General features: G+C 38.3%; 1 protein-coding gene across 5 annotated transcripts in view; it reads left to right on the plus strand.

The window, feature by feature from the left end:
* LOC107101585 (protein cordon-bleu-like) overlaps positions 1 to 19150 on the plus strand; it is a 78659-nt gene that overhangs the window by 17331 nt on the left and 42178 nt on the right. For 3 of the 5 annotated variants that reach the window (XM_015400549.1, XM_015400552.1, XM_015400550.1), the window contains exons 2-5: positions 9691 to 9885; positions 15100 to 15310; positions 15695 to 15733; positions 18396 to 18624. In XM_015400549.1, coding sequence (XP_015256035.1) covers positions 9691 to 9885; positions 15100 to 15310; positions 15695 to 15733; positions 18396 to 18624 — 674 coding nt within the window. The remainder of the gene's footprint in view (positions 1 to 9690; positions 9886 to 15099; positions 15311 to 15694; positions 15734 to 18395; positions 18625 to 19150) is intronic. The other 2 variants (XM_015400551.1, XM_015400554.1) reach the window with 1 other exon arrangement.

Consider the following 19150-nt stretch of genomic DNA (forward strand, 5'->3'; position numbering starts at 1 on the left):
AACCGAAGCATTTCGGTCGGTACCATAAAAGAACCGAAGTTCGGTACCCAGCCTTACCTTTTTATAATTAAAAAAACTGATTGCAAATGCATTACCAGCATAGGTTTCAAACACAGACATAAAAGTAATGGGACAGAATTTTAATTAGGGCTTTTGCCATACATAAGAAATTGCCATAATTTTCAACTAGTATTGCGATTGCAATTTTATTTTAATGACCTTTTGCACTAACCACAATCATGTCAATGTTTGACCTCAGGGTTTCACTTTTTCATGGCCGTGAAAGCTTGCTTGTCCAGATTCCATTGTTGCCGGACTTTACCGTAACCTTTGTATGAAAAAGTGCCGAATTTTACTTGCATTCATGAATCTGCATGCTAGCTGTACTGTACCTCTGTCTTCCCCTCTGTGGGGTTGCAAACACTTTTTAAATATTTTGAGCCACCTAGAGGGCTGGAGGGAGAAATTTAGCTACTTAATATTGTTGAATTTAATATGACTAAAATGCAGTGCCTCTGCAATTTGAAAATTGCACTTTTTTAAATTGTGATTATATTGCAAATGCAATTAATTCCCCAGCCCTAATTTAGATTTGAACTTTAACCCTGTTTCAAAGTAACCTTTAACCTACTAACCTTTTCTTAACTTGGCCATGAGGTGTTAAAAGGCTAGATCTTTTTATCTTCCTATCTATCTTGCTGTGCAGTTCTGGTTTGAAATTCACTGAATTTCTAGTCTTTCTAGACTTTTTTCTGTTGATATTGATTAGATGTCGATCACAATCGGTTGACATGGATTTTTTCCAAGCCCTGACTGTTGGATATGTTTTCATTTATACTATAAAAAGACAGGACTTCCTTTATAACATTTTGTACTTTTCCTAGGTGAGACTAAGGTTGCAGAAGTTGCTGCATAGTCAGCGATCATCTGAGCTACTCCACACAGACCATGACATATCTGAGGCCACCTCCATTTGGACTGAGAGCCTTGCACTGATTCAGTCTCTCAAGTTGCCCATCAACTTTTATTATGAGACAGATAGGAGGGGGAGACAAAGGGCGCACTGGCATTTCTGCCAAGGTGGAAGATAAAACATTTGAGGTGTGAAACAATGTGGTTAAAGAGTTTTTTTTTTTTAAATAATAGTGCCAATTGTGGCCGAAAGACAGAACGCAACACTCTTTTGCTTATTTTCAAAACATGCCCTCGTACTGGACAAGGTCTTTTTTTTTTTTTTTTTTTGCTCTTTTCACCTTACATGGAGTTGGCATTACTGCCTGAGTTGAGCTGGTTGCTTCTGAGTATACACAAAATCCATCTTGAATATAACGCTTAAATTGTTTGCTGGGTTGGATCCATTTGGCATAGATGCGCTTGATGTCACATCCACCAGCAGTGTGGGAACACATGACCCAAAGTACAACCACGGAAAATAGGTTACAGGCTTATAGATGCGTCTGCGCTAAACTACTGAGGTGTCAGTCTGCTAAACAAATTATGTTTTAGGCATAAAAAGTCAAATAAAAACGCTATTTTAAAGATACTTGTCAGTAAACTTACAACATTTCTCTTTAAAGGCTGATACTGCAGGATTAAAGTTTAGGTTTTAGTGTGATAAGATGATGCTGAGTGTGTTCCTGGAATAAAGCTATAGTTGTGAAGAATGTGTTCAGTTTGTTGGCTCTATAAAGAAATGTATCTCTCCAATCCTCCTTCACTATGAACTGAAACAAGACTTAGGTTCTGTCCGCACAAAGTCGAATAAGGTACAGAGCACTATATAGGGGTCATGCCATTGTTACCAGTGTCCAAATCACAGCTGAATGAAAATGTTGTTGACTAAAAAAATTTACTGTTCATCCATGGTTACTAGAGGGGCAGATATATCCCAAAATGCTTTTCAAGAACTGTCCTTGCAAAGTATCATGGAATGGGTGACAGAGAACAGAGATGGCACAGGCAACGGGAAGGGAAAAGTAGTGGTCATATGACAAAACTGTCAGTTTTCTATAAAGTCCACTATCTTGGGGTCGGTGTTTGGGTGGACAGTAGAGACTGACAGGAGTGGATTTTCACTCCTGTCCCGTCCCACTCCCACAGAAAAAAATTGTGTCCCGTCCCGATCCCGGGCCAGATAGAAATCTAAATCCTGTCCCGTCCCACTCCCATTCAGAATGACTCCTGCACCACTCCCATTCTTGTTGTTTTTGAGCGCGGGTGAAAAACTCAGAGCGGAAGCACTGTTGGTTTTTGGGTCGTGTAGTTTTTTTGACTCGCATTATAGTGTAGGCTTCAAGGAAAAAAACTACAAAATGGTGGCGCCAGTACTGGATTTTTTTTCTTTCTATTTTATTTTATTTTTTGGCATCGATCCTAGTTTTTTTTTTAGTTACTATTGGTTTGCTTCCGCTCCCGTCTGCTCCCGTTAATGTTTAATCCTGTACCGTCCCAATCACGTTACTAATACTGACTCCCATCCCACGGGAATCCCACGGGAATCCCGTGACCCGTGGGATTCCCGAAAAAATTTCAGTCTCTAGTGGACAGTTTGAACACAAGCACAGACAAATCAGTTTATAGCCAGTTATGTGTGTAGGGGTCTCATGACGGAGACACCACTGGGGTCAGCTTGAAGCTTAGGAAGTCTTGGGGCTGGTTGATAAATCCCGATTGGACCTTGGTGGTGGTATACACTCAAACCCAGCTTTGTCTTAATGGGGCCTTATTGGGAACTAGTGGTAACCTTGACTGTAGGTCGCTACTTGTCTTTACTCCTCTTGTAAAACCATTGACCCCAATACACACAAAAGAACATTAGCTGTTTTGGTTATGTACTTAAAAAACAAAAAAATAACTACTTATATATATTTAGTAAATTGTGCTGTGAAAAGCTTTTCTTGATTTCAAGTTGATGTCTTACTTATCAGAGTTAATGTGGTAGTAAAACAAAAACCACCAATGTTCTCATCATTCAGTACAGTTTTCCTACAGAACCCTTTACTAAGGTTTATCTCTGGGTTTTGTAATAAGTGTCCCGTTCAAGGAGAGGTGGTACTGAGAGTCCAAATCACAACCACCATTTTTGTAATAAAACAATAAACCTTACAACAGGTAGTCAGCCCATCAAAGCTATTTGTCAATTTACTCTGATTACAGAGATTATTGTATTGTTTTAGTAGTTAAATTTCTCACCTGTCTGTTTGAGAATCAGTTGATTATCGAAGATAAAGTGATGATTACTGCAGTTAATCATTTAGCCAAAACCTGACTGTATCCACACAGGATGTCAGCAACAAAGTTGTGCTTAATGAGTTTTAAATCATGCAGGTTATTATGTGGTTATCAGCACATGTTGTAACTCATCCTGCTGATTGTAAGTAGTTTTAATGTGTCATGTTCTGATTGTCTGATTGCCTTTACTGTGTTGGGGCCAGTTTGCTTTACAAGAAGATGGTAATGCTCCCCATCCTTTAATAGTGATTTTAGTCAATTAAAAAAGGATAACACAACTTATTAAGGTACCAAGTGGACTGGCAGGACAAAAACTATAAGATCGAAATGATGGAAGGTAAGGCAAAATAACTTTGCAAAATTTAGAGCATGTGTTCACTTGATTTTTTTTCCTGTCCTCTCTTTTTAACTATGGGTGGAGCTGAGAGTCCAAGGCTAAGAAAACAATCTTTATAGCTGTGATAAACCTATGAATCCTTGTAATACTTATCTAGTGTATTCTGCATATTTTTTATAACCTTTGCCAAAGATGCTGTATTATTACATTTCAAGGTTTTTTTAGCACCTATACTGGTGTGCATACCTTTCAACCAGGAGATAAAAATTCTTAAAACCAGGTTTTTGACTGTTGGATCAACAAAATGATTAATAATTTAACCAAATCCAGTCAAAATAACAGATTACTAACTAAGTAATATAATTATATTTTGTAGAGTTTGGGGTTTTGTTGATATTGTTTTGCCATTGTTGTCCACATCCTTTTATGCAAGGTTACCTGAGAGAAAATCAGTGTCACTTTTAGCATGTGAATAACAAAATTTTTATGACTTTTTAATAATATTTAAATTACATAGTTTTATATTTACAAAGTTAACCTGGACCAAATGTTTGGGAAGTGGTGGGCTGCAAAAAGGTCTGGAGACTGAAGCAGAGAAAGAAAGAGTCAGGAAAAGTGCTTAAATACAGTGAGAAGTTTCTCTAAAAGCAAAGTAAAATCGCTAAGGTTTTTTTTAATTGTTGTACTCAAGCATCATTACCAAATTTGTACACATTATTCAAATATTTTTAAAAGTAAATTGCAAGAAACATCTTTTATTTATCAATGTCTGTCCTGTTTTACCTGGAAATTTACAGTTATAGTTGAATTGAGAAACAGTCAGCCCCTCTCTAAACTATCACTCAAAATGGCCAAGTAAGCCAAGTCTTATTTACATTTAATTTCTCTATTTTAAGGAATGCATATTCAAAAGAACAGTAATTTATAACGATCTGACAAGTAATTTATCTGGGAAAGGTTTTGCTCTGAGATGCTAGTGCTTCAGTTCAACATCTACTGTATCTGAGTTTTTCTGTGAATTTCAGGGTCAGTATTTTAAAATACAAAAATTGAATTTAAGATACAAAACATTGCTGTATTTGTATCGTAAATGAATGAGTAAAATTTTAGTTTATTTTCCTTTCCGGTAACAAAATATTAAATGGCTTTAAAACAGGTCCTTTTTTGTTCTTGTTTAAAAGCAATTTGAAATATGAAATTGCTTTAAAACAATTTTTAACACCTTTTTCTTACACCTGATTTTGTCATTTATTTTAAAAGAGCACACAATTTGGCAGGGTAACATAAGGCTTTTGCTTAGAATACATTTTCTTTTGAACCTTACTTAGCTTTGCTTTTTGACATCCACAGAAATCAAGTAGGTGAAGTAGCAAGAAATGTGTAGAGATTTTATAATGAAAAGGGATAAAATGGACAGTGCTTTACCTACTTCACAGATTCACATGCTGATATAGAGCACGCTACAATGGAGCCACAGCAGCCCTGTAGAACATTGACAGAAGCAAGGCCACCATGAAGTCCGTACCACAGCGCCATCTGACCACCAAAAGAAGGCAAAGTAGGAATATGTCTGGCCCAAAACACCCAACCTTAGATCGGTTAAAGCCGGTGGTTAAACCAGCAACCTGACAGTTTTGGGACTAAGTCATATCTCCTGAGACACACGATTTGAAAATCTTTTCTTGCATAACATCTTGTTCCTCTTGTGGTTTCTGTATTTACATTTTCCTATTTCAAAACAAAGAAATCAAATAGTTATCAGTTTCTTAAAGGAAAATGACAAAAAATATACACCGACTAATGAGGGACTTTTATATGTGTTCCTAACCCGCCATTTTGTAGCAGCTGATAAGGTTTGTTATATTTAGCCCCTCGTAAATTGTCCCTCACAGTTAAAACGTGCATACCTTACATTCTGGGCTCAACATCATCGTTTGAGTTGCCTACCCTCTGTCGCTAAAAACTTATTTTTGAAGTTTTGAGGATTTTTTTTTTTAACATTGCCTGAATCCACACTATATTGTGGATATACTTTATATCAAGTTTTACCACAAAGACAGTAATCAGAGGCACAGGCATCACAAGGTGAACAAGTAATTAATGTCAGTCTGTGATGTTTATCATATAAATGGGGGAAGAGGGGTTAATATTGGCTTAAAGATTGTCCCCAGAAAATGGGAAGCACATATCTATAGACTAATGTCAAAATAATTTGCATTGGAGTAAAAAATATTGGTCAATATCAAGTTCAAAGTACCCTAAGTTGTGCCTGTGTCTGTGTCTATAATAAATGAATGTTTAAACAGGTGAAAATTAATCCAGTATACGAAAACCAAATCTTCTTAAATCCTAACAAACATAATCTTGTTAGAATAAAGATGTTTTATTTATGAACTTGAGGTAGAAATGTATCTTATCAATGCTGTTTAGTCAGGTAAAAAGAACATCTTGGTTTTGAAAGGTCCATTAGCAGCCTGTGTGAACATACTTTGGGACAGTGTAGGGATAATTTCCAAGGAATATAATACATTGAGGGGACTTACAGAAAGAGACAGGTGAAAGAGAGCGGGGATCCAGGTGAAAAAAGGGTCCCAGCGCTTTCGCGCACCTTGCTCTTTGAGCTGGTCCAACTTCATGAGTCGGTTTCCACAATGGCGGGCATACAAACAAAGCAAGCCAGTAAGGTACCAAACAGGAAATACGCATAGGGTACAGCAGATGTAGATTCAACCAATCAGATGCCTCCTGTCTGCTGCACTGTCTGCGTTCAACTACATTTTTGGAGAGGTGCACCAGAGTGTCTGCAGAAAGGGCGGGGTCACATTTGACTGCGACACACACGCAGACGACCTGGTTTCTGAGCTTAAATCAGCCTTAACTCCCCATAAGGATAGCAAAACACAACTCACTGTGTATGTGTGTGCTTCTATTTTTCCTATTTCCTCTTCTGATTAAGGACATTTATACCAAAGAGGATATTTTTGCTGGTCCCTGTATCTATTTTAGGTTAAGTTAGATTAAGGTTAGTGTAAGGGTATGCACTTGTAATGGTTAGGTTTAGGATTAATGTCAGGGTTAGGGCATAGAAAGGGATGAAAATGGCTGAAAACTAATTTGTAACCAAGTCCTTGCAATATCACAGCACTTACTGCCTCCTTGCTGCAGAGCAGTTTCCTTCTTTACCTTTCGCTTGCTCTCCTCATCTTTCTCACTGCTTAAGGTGATTCCTGCTCTGTGGGAGACAAGACTGTTCCTAAAGGCCTCTTTGTCTATGTTCAAGAAAAGAGAGAGAGAGAGTGAAATGTTCCTAGGAAGAGAGGGAGTAGAGGATACTAGCCCACTGTGCTGAGTCTGGCTGAGGCCCAGTCTCACAGGTCCACAGAGCCTGGTTCTGTTTACCTAAAAGATCAGGACCCACCGGGAAGGTTTCAAATCCTACTGCCTTTACAGTTCCCTAAACATTAAAAAGAATAACTATAAAAACAACATCATACCATGTTTCTGTTGGGTAACCCATATGTTTAAAGTATTTGACTATTTAAAGTCTTTGTATGTTATAATATATTAAAAAAAGATCCACACTATAATTTGGCTTGTAAGTGGGTTATAATAAATGATGTCATAACTCTAAGTGTAGGCTGTCATTCTCATGTCACAGCCGCTCTCTGCTTTGCATGGGTTAATAACACTCTGTCCAATAGGTCAGAGTTAGCCTGTTAATTTTTAACTTTAGCCAGGTTAGAGTCCGCTCCCTGTTATGCTCGTGCGCATTCTTATTTTTCTATTATACAATTAGCTTTGCACAGGGCAGAACAACAACAGACTTCATTGAATTTTACAGCCCTGGGTTGGACCATGAAAGACAAGCAAACAGATTTTAAGGAGTGTACTAAATCTGAGGACTTGTGACAGTCCAGATTTATCCAGAATATCAGTCTGTGGATATTATACCTCAAGGATTATCTCAGATGGAAAAGAGGTACTTTTTATTTTCATATACCATAGAAACATGTCATTTAGAAGAGTCTGATTTATGTTTGATCTGCTGTTTTTTTTGTGTTGGTGATTGTGGTATCAATACTCAATGTTGATAACATGTCTCACAAGGTAGTTTTTTATACATAGTAATATTTTCATATAACTATAATTATAGTTGCTACATATAGTCTGACATTTTGCCTTAGATATTTTTTTATTTGCTGCTGGAATGTATTTTTAGTTGATTTTAACAAAGCCATATGATCTTTGAACTTCAGTAGGTGTTGGCTGGTAGGAGAGTCTGTTGGCTAATAATACACTAAAAGTAAAATGAGACTTTTACGCAATCAAGACACATATCTGTAAAACTACTATTACAGAGAAACATATTTAAAACAGTGAAGAAAGGAAACTAAAAGCTGCTTCAAATGTGCTGAGTGTTATAAGCTGTACAAGTTTCAGTGTTGACATATTTGATCTGATTGAGACATTTCTTCAACAGATATATGAAAGATCTAAGGCTAGTAGGTTTTTTGATGCTAAAAGTGATTCCTGAATGTTCTTTATTTTGCCTCATTGAAATTAATGGTGGAAAATTACAGCAGTGAAAGGATAAACTTTCCAACCCTTTGTATATCTCTATACCGGTGACCAGTCCAGGCTTGCTTTCTGCCTACTAAAGCTATATGTGTGACTAGGTTAATTTACTGTTATGTATTTTTGTTTTAAATCTTTTGTTCGTTCCAAAAACAGGATCTGCAATATGATTTTAAAGAGGCTTTTTTAAATACGATCGGAAGGAAGTGTGGCCCTGTTCCCACAGCAAAGAGATATGCCCCCGTATCAGATTTTTTTAGGGTCAAGTGATCGGGTCAGGCTGTTTAAAGCAAGTGGGAAGCAAGCTCAGATCTTGAATTTAGTGGACTTTTTCCAAGTCACATTTGAACCACATTTATATGTGGTCCTGAATCTGATTTGTATCTTAACCTTCCAGTGGGAGCCACCAAGGCAGAGCAGATGTGACGTCACTTTCCATTTCATTCATCACAACTTTACGCAGCAGGAAATCGCATCAGTTTACAACAGACAGGAGCTGGGATTGTACTAAACAATGGATGGACAGCCAGACGTTAGGGCTCATTAATAAACAGACAAACTTTATTCAAGCATAATTGAAAGACTCGTAGGAGCCATCTGGATGTGGGGTATACTTCATGTCGTAAAATCTCTATACCACACTCCAGCAGAAAGCTTTTGAATGCTATCATGGTTAGCAAGCTTGTGATGATCTGACTGAGTCTGCTGCAGTCCAGTGCACTGGATTGCAAAAATTCTTCTGCAATTCCATACCTGATTAAATTGGACCTCTACACGAAAAACGTTCTGAATCAATTTGGTTTCTGTTAAGTTTTTAATATTTCTACATGGTTCCCCACATCCAAACAGCCTGCTGTGCTGAATGTCAGACAGATCTCCCCCAAAAAGCCACAATAACGAATTTCACTCTTTTATTCATGGAGGGTCCCACAAGGGAACCGCTGACACAATTAATGTCTTCTGCTGTGCACCTAAAGCATGATACTTATATCTTCTGGTTTAATGTTGTGCTGCAATTCTTATTGTTCTCATGTGTATCAGCTTAGAGGTGCAAACAGTTTAAACCGAAGGCATTAAGGCCTGTACTGGGAACATAGCCTAATTGTCACCTGTGAAGTCCATAGATATGCTGGAGGAGTGGTAGGGAGGGAGAACCTGCAGAAAAGATTTATAAGATTTTTATTGTTGAGTCACTTTAGTGTCATGTGGGAGAAGCAGCTATTTTAAGATTATACAACACTGATAACCAAACAAATGATTCCCTTATTATGCTGTAATATTAATGCAGGCCAGTGTTGCACCAAAGAGAGAAATACAGAGGAAAGAAATGTCATTGGTATTCAGGCTGCTCCTGAGGCGGTAACAGTGGAATCCATTCACAAGACTGGGTTGTTATGTAACCAGGACTAAACCCAGGAGAAACAAAACTGCCTTACATGAAATAAAAGCAAATAATTTAATGAATACTCAACTTCTAAAAAACAGGTTTAACAGTAAAAAATCTAATTATCTAATATTTAATGTATCTTTGATTTGTCATCATGCAGGAGGAGAATGAAAGTTCCTGCCCCATCTCCACCACAGGCCCCCCAACCCGCTCCCCGTCATTTGTTCAGGAACCCTGTACCTGATGGGGGAGGGATGTCAGCCATGGATGTCAAGGAGAACATTCTAAGGCCCACTGTAGATTTTCAGCTAACTCTACCGGGGGGGTACCAGGTTTCTGAAACCGAGGATGGAAGGTGAGTCCAGTGAGAGTTCACTCACTCACACACATTTAATCTCCCTGAATCCAGTGGTATTTGTTCAGTTACATTGCCTTTCTCCTGCTTTTGTTTGGGAAATGCTTGGCTGTGACTGCTGATACAAGTTGTACAAATACTAGTGTTATAATATTTAAACTGATAAATGGTGAATTCTTAGCATCCTATAGATAAATCCTGTGAGCTAAACTTCCACACGATAATATAATAGCCTTCTGTTTTTATGGAGTATGGTGAATGGGACGCATGCCAGTCTGTTTGCAGGTCTTTGCCCTGGAGGGCGGTCAGCTGACCTGCTAATGCACTGCCTAATGAGGTTCTCTCTGCTGAGCCTGAAAATTGGGGACGTCTTTGATAAAATATGAAAAAAAAAAAAACATCAGACATTTATTAGCTAAACTACACTTCTTACAAGTAAAAAAGGTACCTACCTACTCCTCTACCTACCTAACTGATTACATATAAGTGACATGCTACAATTTAGTAATATTTTTATGTTCATTTTTGAGATGATATCTCTCAGCTAATTAAAAGGTCAGAGGATTACAGATGAGCAGGGGTAGTGTTGGTCTAGTGTTTAGAGCAGTGTGCTTGTGCTTTGTGAAGGTTGCAAGTACCTGGTTCAATCCCCACGGCATCCACTCTGGGTTCCTGAGCAAAACCCCACACTGCTCCACGGGCCCCACATAATGGCAGCCCACCGCATCCCCAAGGGGATGGATTAAATGCAGAGAGTTAATTTCCCCGTTGTGGGACAATAAAAGGATTTACATTTTTGAAAATGCCTTGAAGCAAGAAGTTTCTGGTTTCGATTCCCGGCCCAGGGTCTTTCTGCATGGAGTTTGCATGTTCTTCCTGAGCATGCATGGGTTCTCTCTGGGTACTCCGGCTTCCTCCCACAGTCCAGAAACATGACTGTTAGGTTAATTAGATTCTCTAAATTCTCCTCAGGTGTGAGTGAGTGCATGAATGGTTGTCTGTCCTGTTTGTCTCTGTGTTGCCCTGTGATGGACTGGCGACCTGTCCAGGGTGTACCCCGCCTCTCGCCCATAGACAGCTGGAGATAGGCACCAGCAACCATTGCGACCCCACTTGGAATTAAGTCTGCCTGAAAATGGATGGATGGGGTTTCAGAAATCTTCCTTTATGAACTTACACTCAGATGGCCTTTGTCCATTGAGAAACCCTCCTCATGATGAGCAAATATCCCCCCTTGCCTCATGTCTTGGCACAATTCATTTGTAAATAATTTCACTTTATTTTTTTAACTCTTTAGGCATCTACTGCATCTTATGTCCTGATCTGTGGATGTCATAGAAAATTTAATTTTTTCTAAAGAAGAGTAGGTTTTACAAGTGCCTTCTGCTTTCTCAATAGCACTGAGAACTAGAGCCCGACCGATATGGGATTTTGAAGACTGATATTGATATTAGGAGCTTAAAAAAACAATATCTGATATATAATGGCTGCTATCTGATATACATCAGACAGAATATGAAAAAATAAACTGAAAATGGATATACTTCCAACTGAAGTCCAGCTTAAATTCTCATAATAACCAAAAATATGATTCAAGACAAAGAAACAGAAAATAGAACTCATCCGTCCGTCCGTCCGTCCGTCCATCCATCCATCCATCCATCCATCCATCTTCTTCCGCTTATCCGGGGTCGGGTCGCGGGGGTAGCAGCTTCAGTAGGGAGGCCCAGGCATCCCTCTGCCCAGCCACTTGGGCCAGCTCCTCCGGGAGAATCCCAAGGCGCTCCCAGGCCAGCCAAGAAACATAGGCCCTCCAGCTTGTCCTGGGTCTCCGACTGGGCCTCTTTCCGGTGGGACGTGCCCTCAAAATAAAACCAAAGAATTAAAATGAGCTACTTTAACTTGAGCAATGTCAAAATAAGACTGTAAATACAATCCATTTTTGTGGATCTGATTTAGATATTGCCTCAAAACTTTGGTGTTCTTTGCCTTACTGGTGCTGAAGTGTTGAATGCGGCCGAAATTTCTTTCAGCTGTTTGCAACAAAAATATAATTTTAACCCTTTATAGGGCACTCAGTGAAACACTTTGAAAATCAGAATTTCAAGCCAATAGTGTTATTGGAATCCAGGACAAGACCTATTACCTGTGTTACCTAAAAAATATGGATAAAATGAATGACAATGTAATAACAAGAAACACCTTGCCTGAATATATTAAGAAAAATGACAAAAGTTATAAGAAATTCATGAAAAACACTCTCAGAGTGAAAGAAACAAATTTTTTTGGTCCAAAATAACCTTGGAGGCATTAATGCTGATACCAGCACTTACATTTTTTAGTTTATAAACCTAAATATAATGGTTAACTTGGCGTATTAACTTTTTAACTTTACTTTTTAACTTTTCAATTAGCTTTTTACCTTTTTTTCTTGAATTGTTAGCTTTTATTTTTGCTGAATGGCTGGATATAGATCTTGGGCATCTAGACCTCACTGAGGGATGGGGGGGACTCCATTTGTAAGGCAAGTGATCAAAAATGCTAACTTGCCCTATAAAAGGTTAATATCAGCCACGTTTTGGCTGATGTCTATTAATGAGCCAGACACTAAAATCAGGCCTATAAATCAGCCCGTCGATTAATCTGAGAACACTACTGTTTTCCAAATGTTCTTTAGAAGGAGTGAAAGCTCATCAATTCCTTCTGGATGATGCTTATTATAACATGTGCTATGCTTACATCTGTCATTAATATGGATCTGTAATAAATCTAGAACAACCTCAAATTTGTGTGGGAAATTCAAAGTTGATTTGGGGTTAATTCAGCTATTATGCTGAAAGAAGGCCAGCTTAAACCTCAACAGAAGCAGCATGGTTACTATTTTGATGTTTAGTTGGTTTACTGTTGCCATTTACCACTAAAAACCCTCCCTAAAGTAAATGTTACATTTTCACAATCATGTTTCTTTGAAGATGACGTAAAAGCAAAATTGCACAGGTGTAATGATTTAAACTTTTTGGTGAACAAAAAGTCTAATAAGTATTGAGCATTAAATGTTCAAGCTGTTTTAGAGATGTGTTTTGGCATAACGTCTACAACGATATAGAGAACTGCTGACAGCCTATTGTAAAAGGGTAAAAGGCTACAGGGTTTGTGTGTTTATTGGCTGAGTCGAGCTGATGCTGATCTCTTTTATACCTAAAATGGTTTGATGTCCCTGTAAAGATGTCAAATCAGATCTGTTACATAATTTACTTTTTTAACTTCTGCCTTAATTTCTGATGCTAAACACGGCACAGGGTAAATAACATTCAACACACCACAATAAAAACCAGGGGCATCCCAGCCCCTTATGTGCAAAATTATTCTTGACAAAGAAACGCTATAAAGTTTCTGATTTTTGTGGTCCAGTTTCTTAATTCTCAAGCTAAACCTTTAACATTACATAATACATTACTCTGGCTCTGCTCTTTACTTTTTAACTGATAGTATCTTGCCAGCTATGATGTCATCTGCTTAATCTGTGTTATAAAACTTTAAATACTTAAGTATATATTCCTAGAGTAACTGTAGATGTTTTTATTTCAGAAGGCAAACTTTAGGAAAATAGGAATTCAAAAAAACAACTGGAGAGAGCTAAAGCTTTATAGACATATTCCTGTTATCCATCACCTTTTGTAAAAAAAAAAATGTATGTGCAGCTTAGCAGATCCTACAGAATGCACCACCCTATAACTTGACAGACGATGCACGTGGAATCATTGTTGAGTTTGGTCTTTTTGTTTTTTGGTATTTGCTTATCTTTTATTATCTCATATTTCCTTTTTCATTTTTATATGGACCTACTTGTGGCTTTGATAAAGTAAAGACGATGATGAAATCAAAATCCTATGTCAAAGTAGAACCTTCCAATCCCTGTTTGGCTAAGCTAAAAAATGTTAAACTTATGTTTGGGTAATAAGGTTAAGGAATTAATCTCAGCTCTCTGAAACATGGTATCTCACTGTGGGGACACAAACCCAGCTCTATCTTCAGAAGCTCTATTACATTATGCCAGTCCTACACCAGCAGAAGTGATGTCTCCTATTGTAAGGGGGACTTCCTCCCAGCATAAGAACCTTGCATCACTCACTCATATTTCATAGAACCGGGATTAAAAGGCTCCCAATCCTGCTCGTTGTCCACCTTTGAGTCAGATTATGCACCTGCAGGGTCAGAAAGTTCTGGAAGTGCGGCCTCATTTTCCTCCCGGTCAGTTCTTCTACACTGTGAGCTCCGGTGGTGGAGGGTTGGCCACCTCTATGAGCGGATTCACCTCTGACAGGCTAGCTTGGTGCACTAGCTTGCACCGACAAGTTTAGAGGGAGAGACGAGCACAGTGTTCACAGCTAGCTAGTGACACCACTCCATCTCAGGCAGGTGGCAGCCCCAGACATGAAGAGCAGACAGAATGGGTTTCTGGACAGAGCTTCTCAAAGCAGACTTTACTGTGCTGAGATGCACCATAGCGTTTTAATATCATGACATCTCATGCCTCCAGATTTAATTACACCCTTAATTATGGAATACACTTTCTATAGAGAAAGAGATTTTTTTTCTGAAGCGTCATTGAAGTTTCTTGTCCTGTTTCCTGTCTCAGATGTGTCATCTGATCTGGCTGTCCCAGCAAAACACAGGAGAGCATTTCTTTCTTTACCTGAAGATTGACAAGCGGTGCTATTGACCTAATCATCACCTGCTCTCTCCAACTGAGTCACAAAGCAAAGGACATATTCAGATCTTTTTTTAATGTTGTCTACTCTTGGTTAAACTCCCGTTGCTAGAATATGTTAAAGATGAACTTTGCTGACTAAATAGTAAAAGGGGTATCTGAATTATTGACAAGTCCTACTAAAGCATTTAAATATTGTTTAAAAGGAAAAGAAAATATGTAATGGTTGAAGTTTTTGTAATGACTTGTTTTTTAGAATAATATTCTTCAGTTTTTATCTACGGACTCCATTCACATCATATATTTTCAAATAGAGAGGCAAAAGTTACTGCAGATTAAAAAACACGAACGTATATTATGCTTGCTTTTAAAGTATCAGAGAGGATCCTGTCTTTGTTGTGCAGCCGAAGCTAGGAAGGATTTGTAACCCAATATTCTGTCCGCACACACACCCACCGATATACCCACACGCTTTCACTCCTTTTTCTTTTCTCATCTCCCAGTAAAGCTCTGATGGATCTACTGGTCGACCTATGCGGTCGCCACCGTCTGAACCCATCTCTGCACACCTTGGAGCTGCTTTCACCTGAAGGTCACTCTTTGGGATTCAAACCCAACGCCCTGCTTGGCTCCTTCAATGTGGCCTGTGTGCTCATCAAGGAGAAAGTGGTGGAGGAGAAAGTGACGCGCAGACCGGCTCCTAAAGCGCCAGAGGTAAGATACCAGGAATCCCGATTCTGGTCAATTTGGATTTTCCATGTTGTGATGTACTTTGGGGGTCATTTAAAACATACTGCATTAATTGTCATCATTAATAAGTTTATAAAAAGATACATGTATGCTTCATTATGGCCATAGACAATTCCCTTATAAATAAACCAGGGATGCTAGTAAAAGATAACTACAAAGGAAAACCATAGAGTGATCTCATTTTGTTCTGTCAGGTATGAATGACTATCAGTTAATCAGTAAAATATTCTAGTTAAAAATTTCTAACATTTTGTAATAATACCTCAAGGTATTTATATGCTTTCTGCTGCCTGAAGGCGCCATGTAATATTTGTCCCCTGTCTACTTTGTACCAATGACCACTGGCAGAAGGCAAGGCCAGTGAAACCTGTAAGGGCTCATGCTAAGGTAGGAAGATGGTTGCTTGGAAGTTGGCCTTTACCTTGGAGTCACTTTACTATCTTTTTTCTGTTTTTGCATTCTCTGAGTGGAACCTCTATATATGTGATTCACATTTCATCTTGGCTTTTTTTATTTTTAATGTTTTGTTGTGCTCCTTAGTTGTTTAATTCCTTGTGCCTTTTTCTCTTCCTCTCCTTAACTCTCCTCAGCAGCTTGAATATTTAATGTCTCCCTTACCTTTAGTTACCATGCATTATTTCTCTGCTGTTCTCAGGGCTCACTGGCTGCTCTGTCTGCCTTTGACCCCACCTGGCCTCAGACCAGAGGCCAGTACTCATGCAGCAACTGCTGTCAGTCATTTTTTGTTTTATCTCTTCACCCATTGGACCTGTTCATCACTGACAATCAGACCCACCCACCCCTCGGCTGAGATAGACCAATCAGCCATGACATTACTGGTTGAACTGCATCATCTGGGACAATTATTTTTGACGCAATTCCTAAAAGTCTTTGAAGTAGGGGTGGGCATTAATCGTTTCGTTTATCAATATCGTGATGATTTTTTGTTTGATAAGAATTTTGATTTATTGTCTAAACGATAAATTAGAATCAGTTATCATTAAAATCTCCAGAAACCGAGTGAATAGCCATAATTTTTATGTTTTACCATTTTTGTCCCTTGGAGCATTAAAAAAAATGATAATATGATTAAATGCAGTTACTTTGAGATATTAAATTATATTAATTACACTGCCTTTTATAACTGGTGTCCGGAAAAGCTGAATTTAATTGTGTATGTTATTTGTGATTGTGGGGCTTTGATTGCATTGGTAAGCAGTCGCAGCCATGCAGTTACATAAGACAGACTACTTTACAGTTATTTTATTTTTTTTATTATAATTTTTATCCTTATTGCTATAAAACACCCATTATGCTGAAAATATTTTATTTTAATATCTCCCAGCCCTACCTGGAAGCTGTGCTGTCTATTTGAATATGCTTGATCTTCTCATTTCCCACATTTGTTCAAAACGATTAAGTTCTGAGTAATTTGGAGACGAAAGCCCATCATACCTCTCTGATTATTCTTGAACAAAGTTTGCTCCTTGTCAGGGTTAATTATCCTGTTGAAAGAGGCTACAGCACATGTTCTGCAGCAAACATGGCATCTGTCAGAGTAATACCCAAAATTTCACATTGCTTCTGCCACTTCGTCAGATGAGAAACATGCACCTGACTGTCTAAATGTAAAAAAAAAAAGCATGATTCATCCAATTGGGCTCCCTTCAACCACTGCTGCGTGATCCAGTTGGACAGGGATCAGGGTGGACACATGCTATTTGTGGTGTATTGTAATACCTTTCAATGGGAACCAGGGAAACTTCTACAATCTCAGCTACAGTATCTTGTCTTTTGCACTAGACTACAGGATCCAGTCTTTGCTCCATACAAGCATCATTGAGCATTGCCAGCTGATAGAAACTGGCCCCCCGCAGACTAGGAAAAGCTATTTTTCTGCAAGAAGTGTAGTTTTCAACCCGCTTCATTAAAGGTCGCATGAAGAGGACAAAAAACATTTATTTTTTACTTCACCAGTCATTCCTCATAATAGTAAAATTAACCTGTGTATATGCTGTATGCAGTGATGATTGTCTACTTAGGTGAAATAACCTTAGTCAAAAATATTTGATTTTGATGTGTTTGTATGGAAGGTACTCAGCGCTATGTATGCAGATCTTAATAGAAAAAGAAGTTTTTTTTCCATCACCTTCCTTTTTGTTAAACACTGTGCCAGAGTTAGTGAGTCAGTAATGAAGAGACTTTGTGTTTGTGATGTACAGATAATTGAAGGAAGAAAGATGCGATGAAGCTAGGAATGGGCAATTAATTGCATCTGTGATATAATTGCAATTTTACAAAACGCAATTTTCAAATTGCAGAGGCACTGATCTTTAATCACACTATATTGAACAAGAGTAAGACACTAGATTTCTCCCTTCAGCCATTTAGGTGGTGATTAAACCCTTGAATTAGGTTTGTCACCAAACATGAAGGTAGAGAAACTTGCAGCTAGCACACAGATCCATGCATGCAAGCAGAAGTAAACACTTTTTCAAACAATAGTTTCAGTAAAGTCCTGTCCCAATGGACTCTGTTAAAGCAAGCTGTTAAAAACCAAAAGCCTGGCGGAGGGGCATCTAAAAGTGCAAAGGAAAATCAAAATAAATTCGCAATTTTAATTTTTGGCAAAATCGTTCAGCCTTAGGTGATGCTGCTTTAACAGATAAAAAACAATGATGCAGCTTGATGGGGTGCCAGGTTTAATGTTAGAGGATACCATCATCGAACTTTGCAGCTACATTGCAAGTTACTGCTCCAGTAGACTACATGCTGGATCCTTTAGGTTTTTACATCTATAAGGTTTCTCTGTTGTGTTGCTGAAATTCCTCCATTAAAAACTGGCTCATTTTCTTGTCAAAGAAGTGCAACCAACTGTTTTTGTGTATTCATCTCCACTCTCATTGTTTCAAAAAATTCCTGCAGCTCAGCTGTGTGATTAACTTTGCCCATTGACTTACACATTTTTTGCTTAATAAGGCTTTTATCTGATCAGTACATCAGAATTTACAAACTAATTGATTCTGTCATTGTCTTCTATGTGTCTCAGAAAACGGTGCGTTTGATGGTGAACTACCACGGCAACCAGAAAGCTGTGGTACGGGTCAACCCACTGGTCCCGCTCCAGGCTTTGATTCCAGCCATATGTGACAAGTGTGATTTTGATGCTGCACATGTCCTTCTCCTGAAAGACGCCATCAGTCGCCACGAGTTACCGCTGGACAAATCTTTGACTGAGCTAGGCATCAGGGAGCTCTATGTTCATGACCAGACTCTAGGTAAACCTTTTACTCAGTTACAGCTAAATGTAATTTGGTGCTTTGTTTACAATAGGGAGTGCTGTGATGTATAACCTCCAATGTGATAGGGATTGCCTTCCGAGATAATTCTTCAGCACACTAGCTGGAATCCAAGGTCAGATTTTATGATTTATTGCGTATTCATAAATTAAAGCCAGAGATTCTGTTTTTATTGCAAGATATCTTTGGTGTGGCATCGAATGATACAAGCAAAACATTATGTCATGTTTATGGTCTAGTGCAGTTATGTAATTGTCAGCATCCAGGTTTGTCAGGGCTAGTAAGCATTAGGTTTGTCGCCATATCAAAATAATTAGGTCAATCAATTTCAAGGAAAATATTTGGCACTTGGATACTATTTTTGATGCCACTGGGATAAAAAAAAAGACCATTAAAGGCATGAAGAACAACATTTGAACTTGCAAAAACTCACCCTTTTGAATTTAACCAAGGAAAGTACTTTTTCAAACGTATTGCAGGTGCTTTTTAAATCAATAAGGCAAAT

Source organism: Cyprinodon variegatus, unplaced genomic scaffold (genome assembly GCF_000732505.1).
Source record: "Cyprinodon variegatus isolate N-32 unplaced genomic scaffold, C_variegatus-1.0 Scaffold1116, whole genome shotgun sequence".
Taxonomy (NCBI): domain Eukaryota; kingdom Metazoa; phylum Chordata; class Actinopteri; order Cyprinodontiformes; family Cyprinodontidae; genus Cyprinodon; species Cyprinodon variegatus.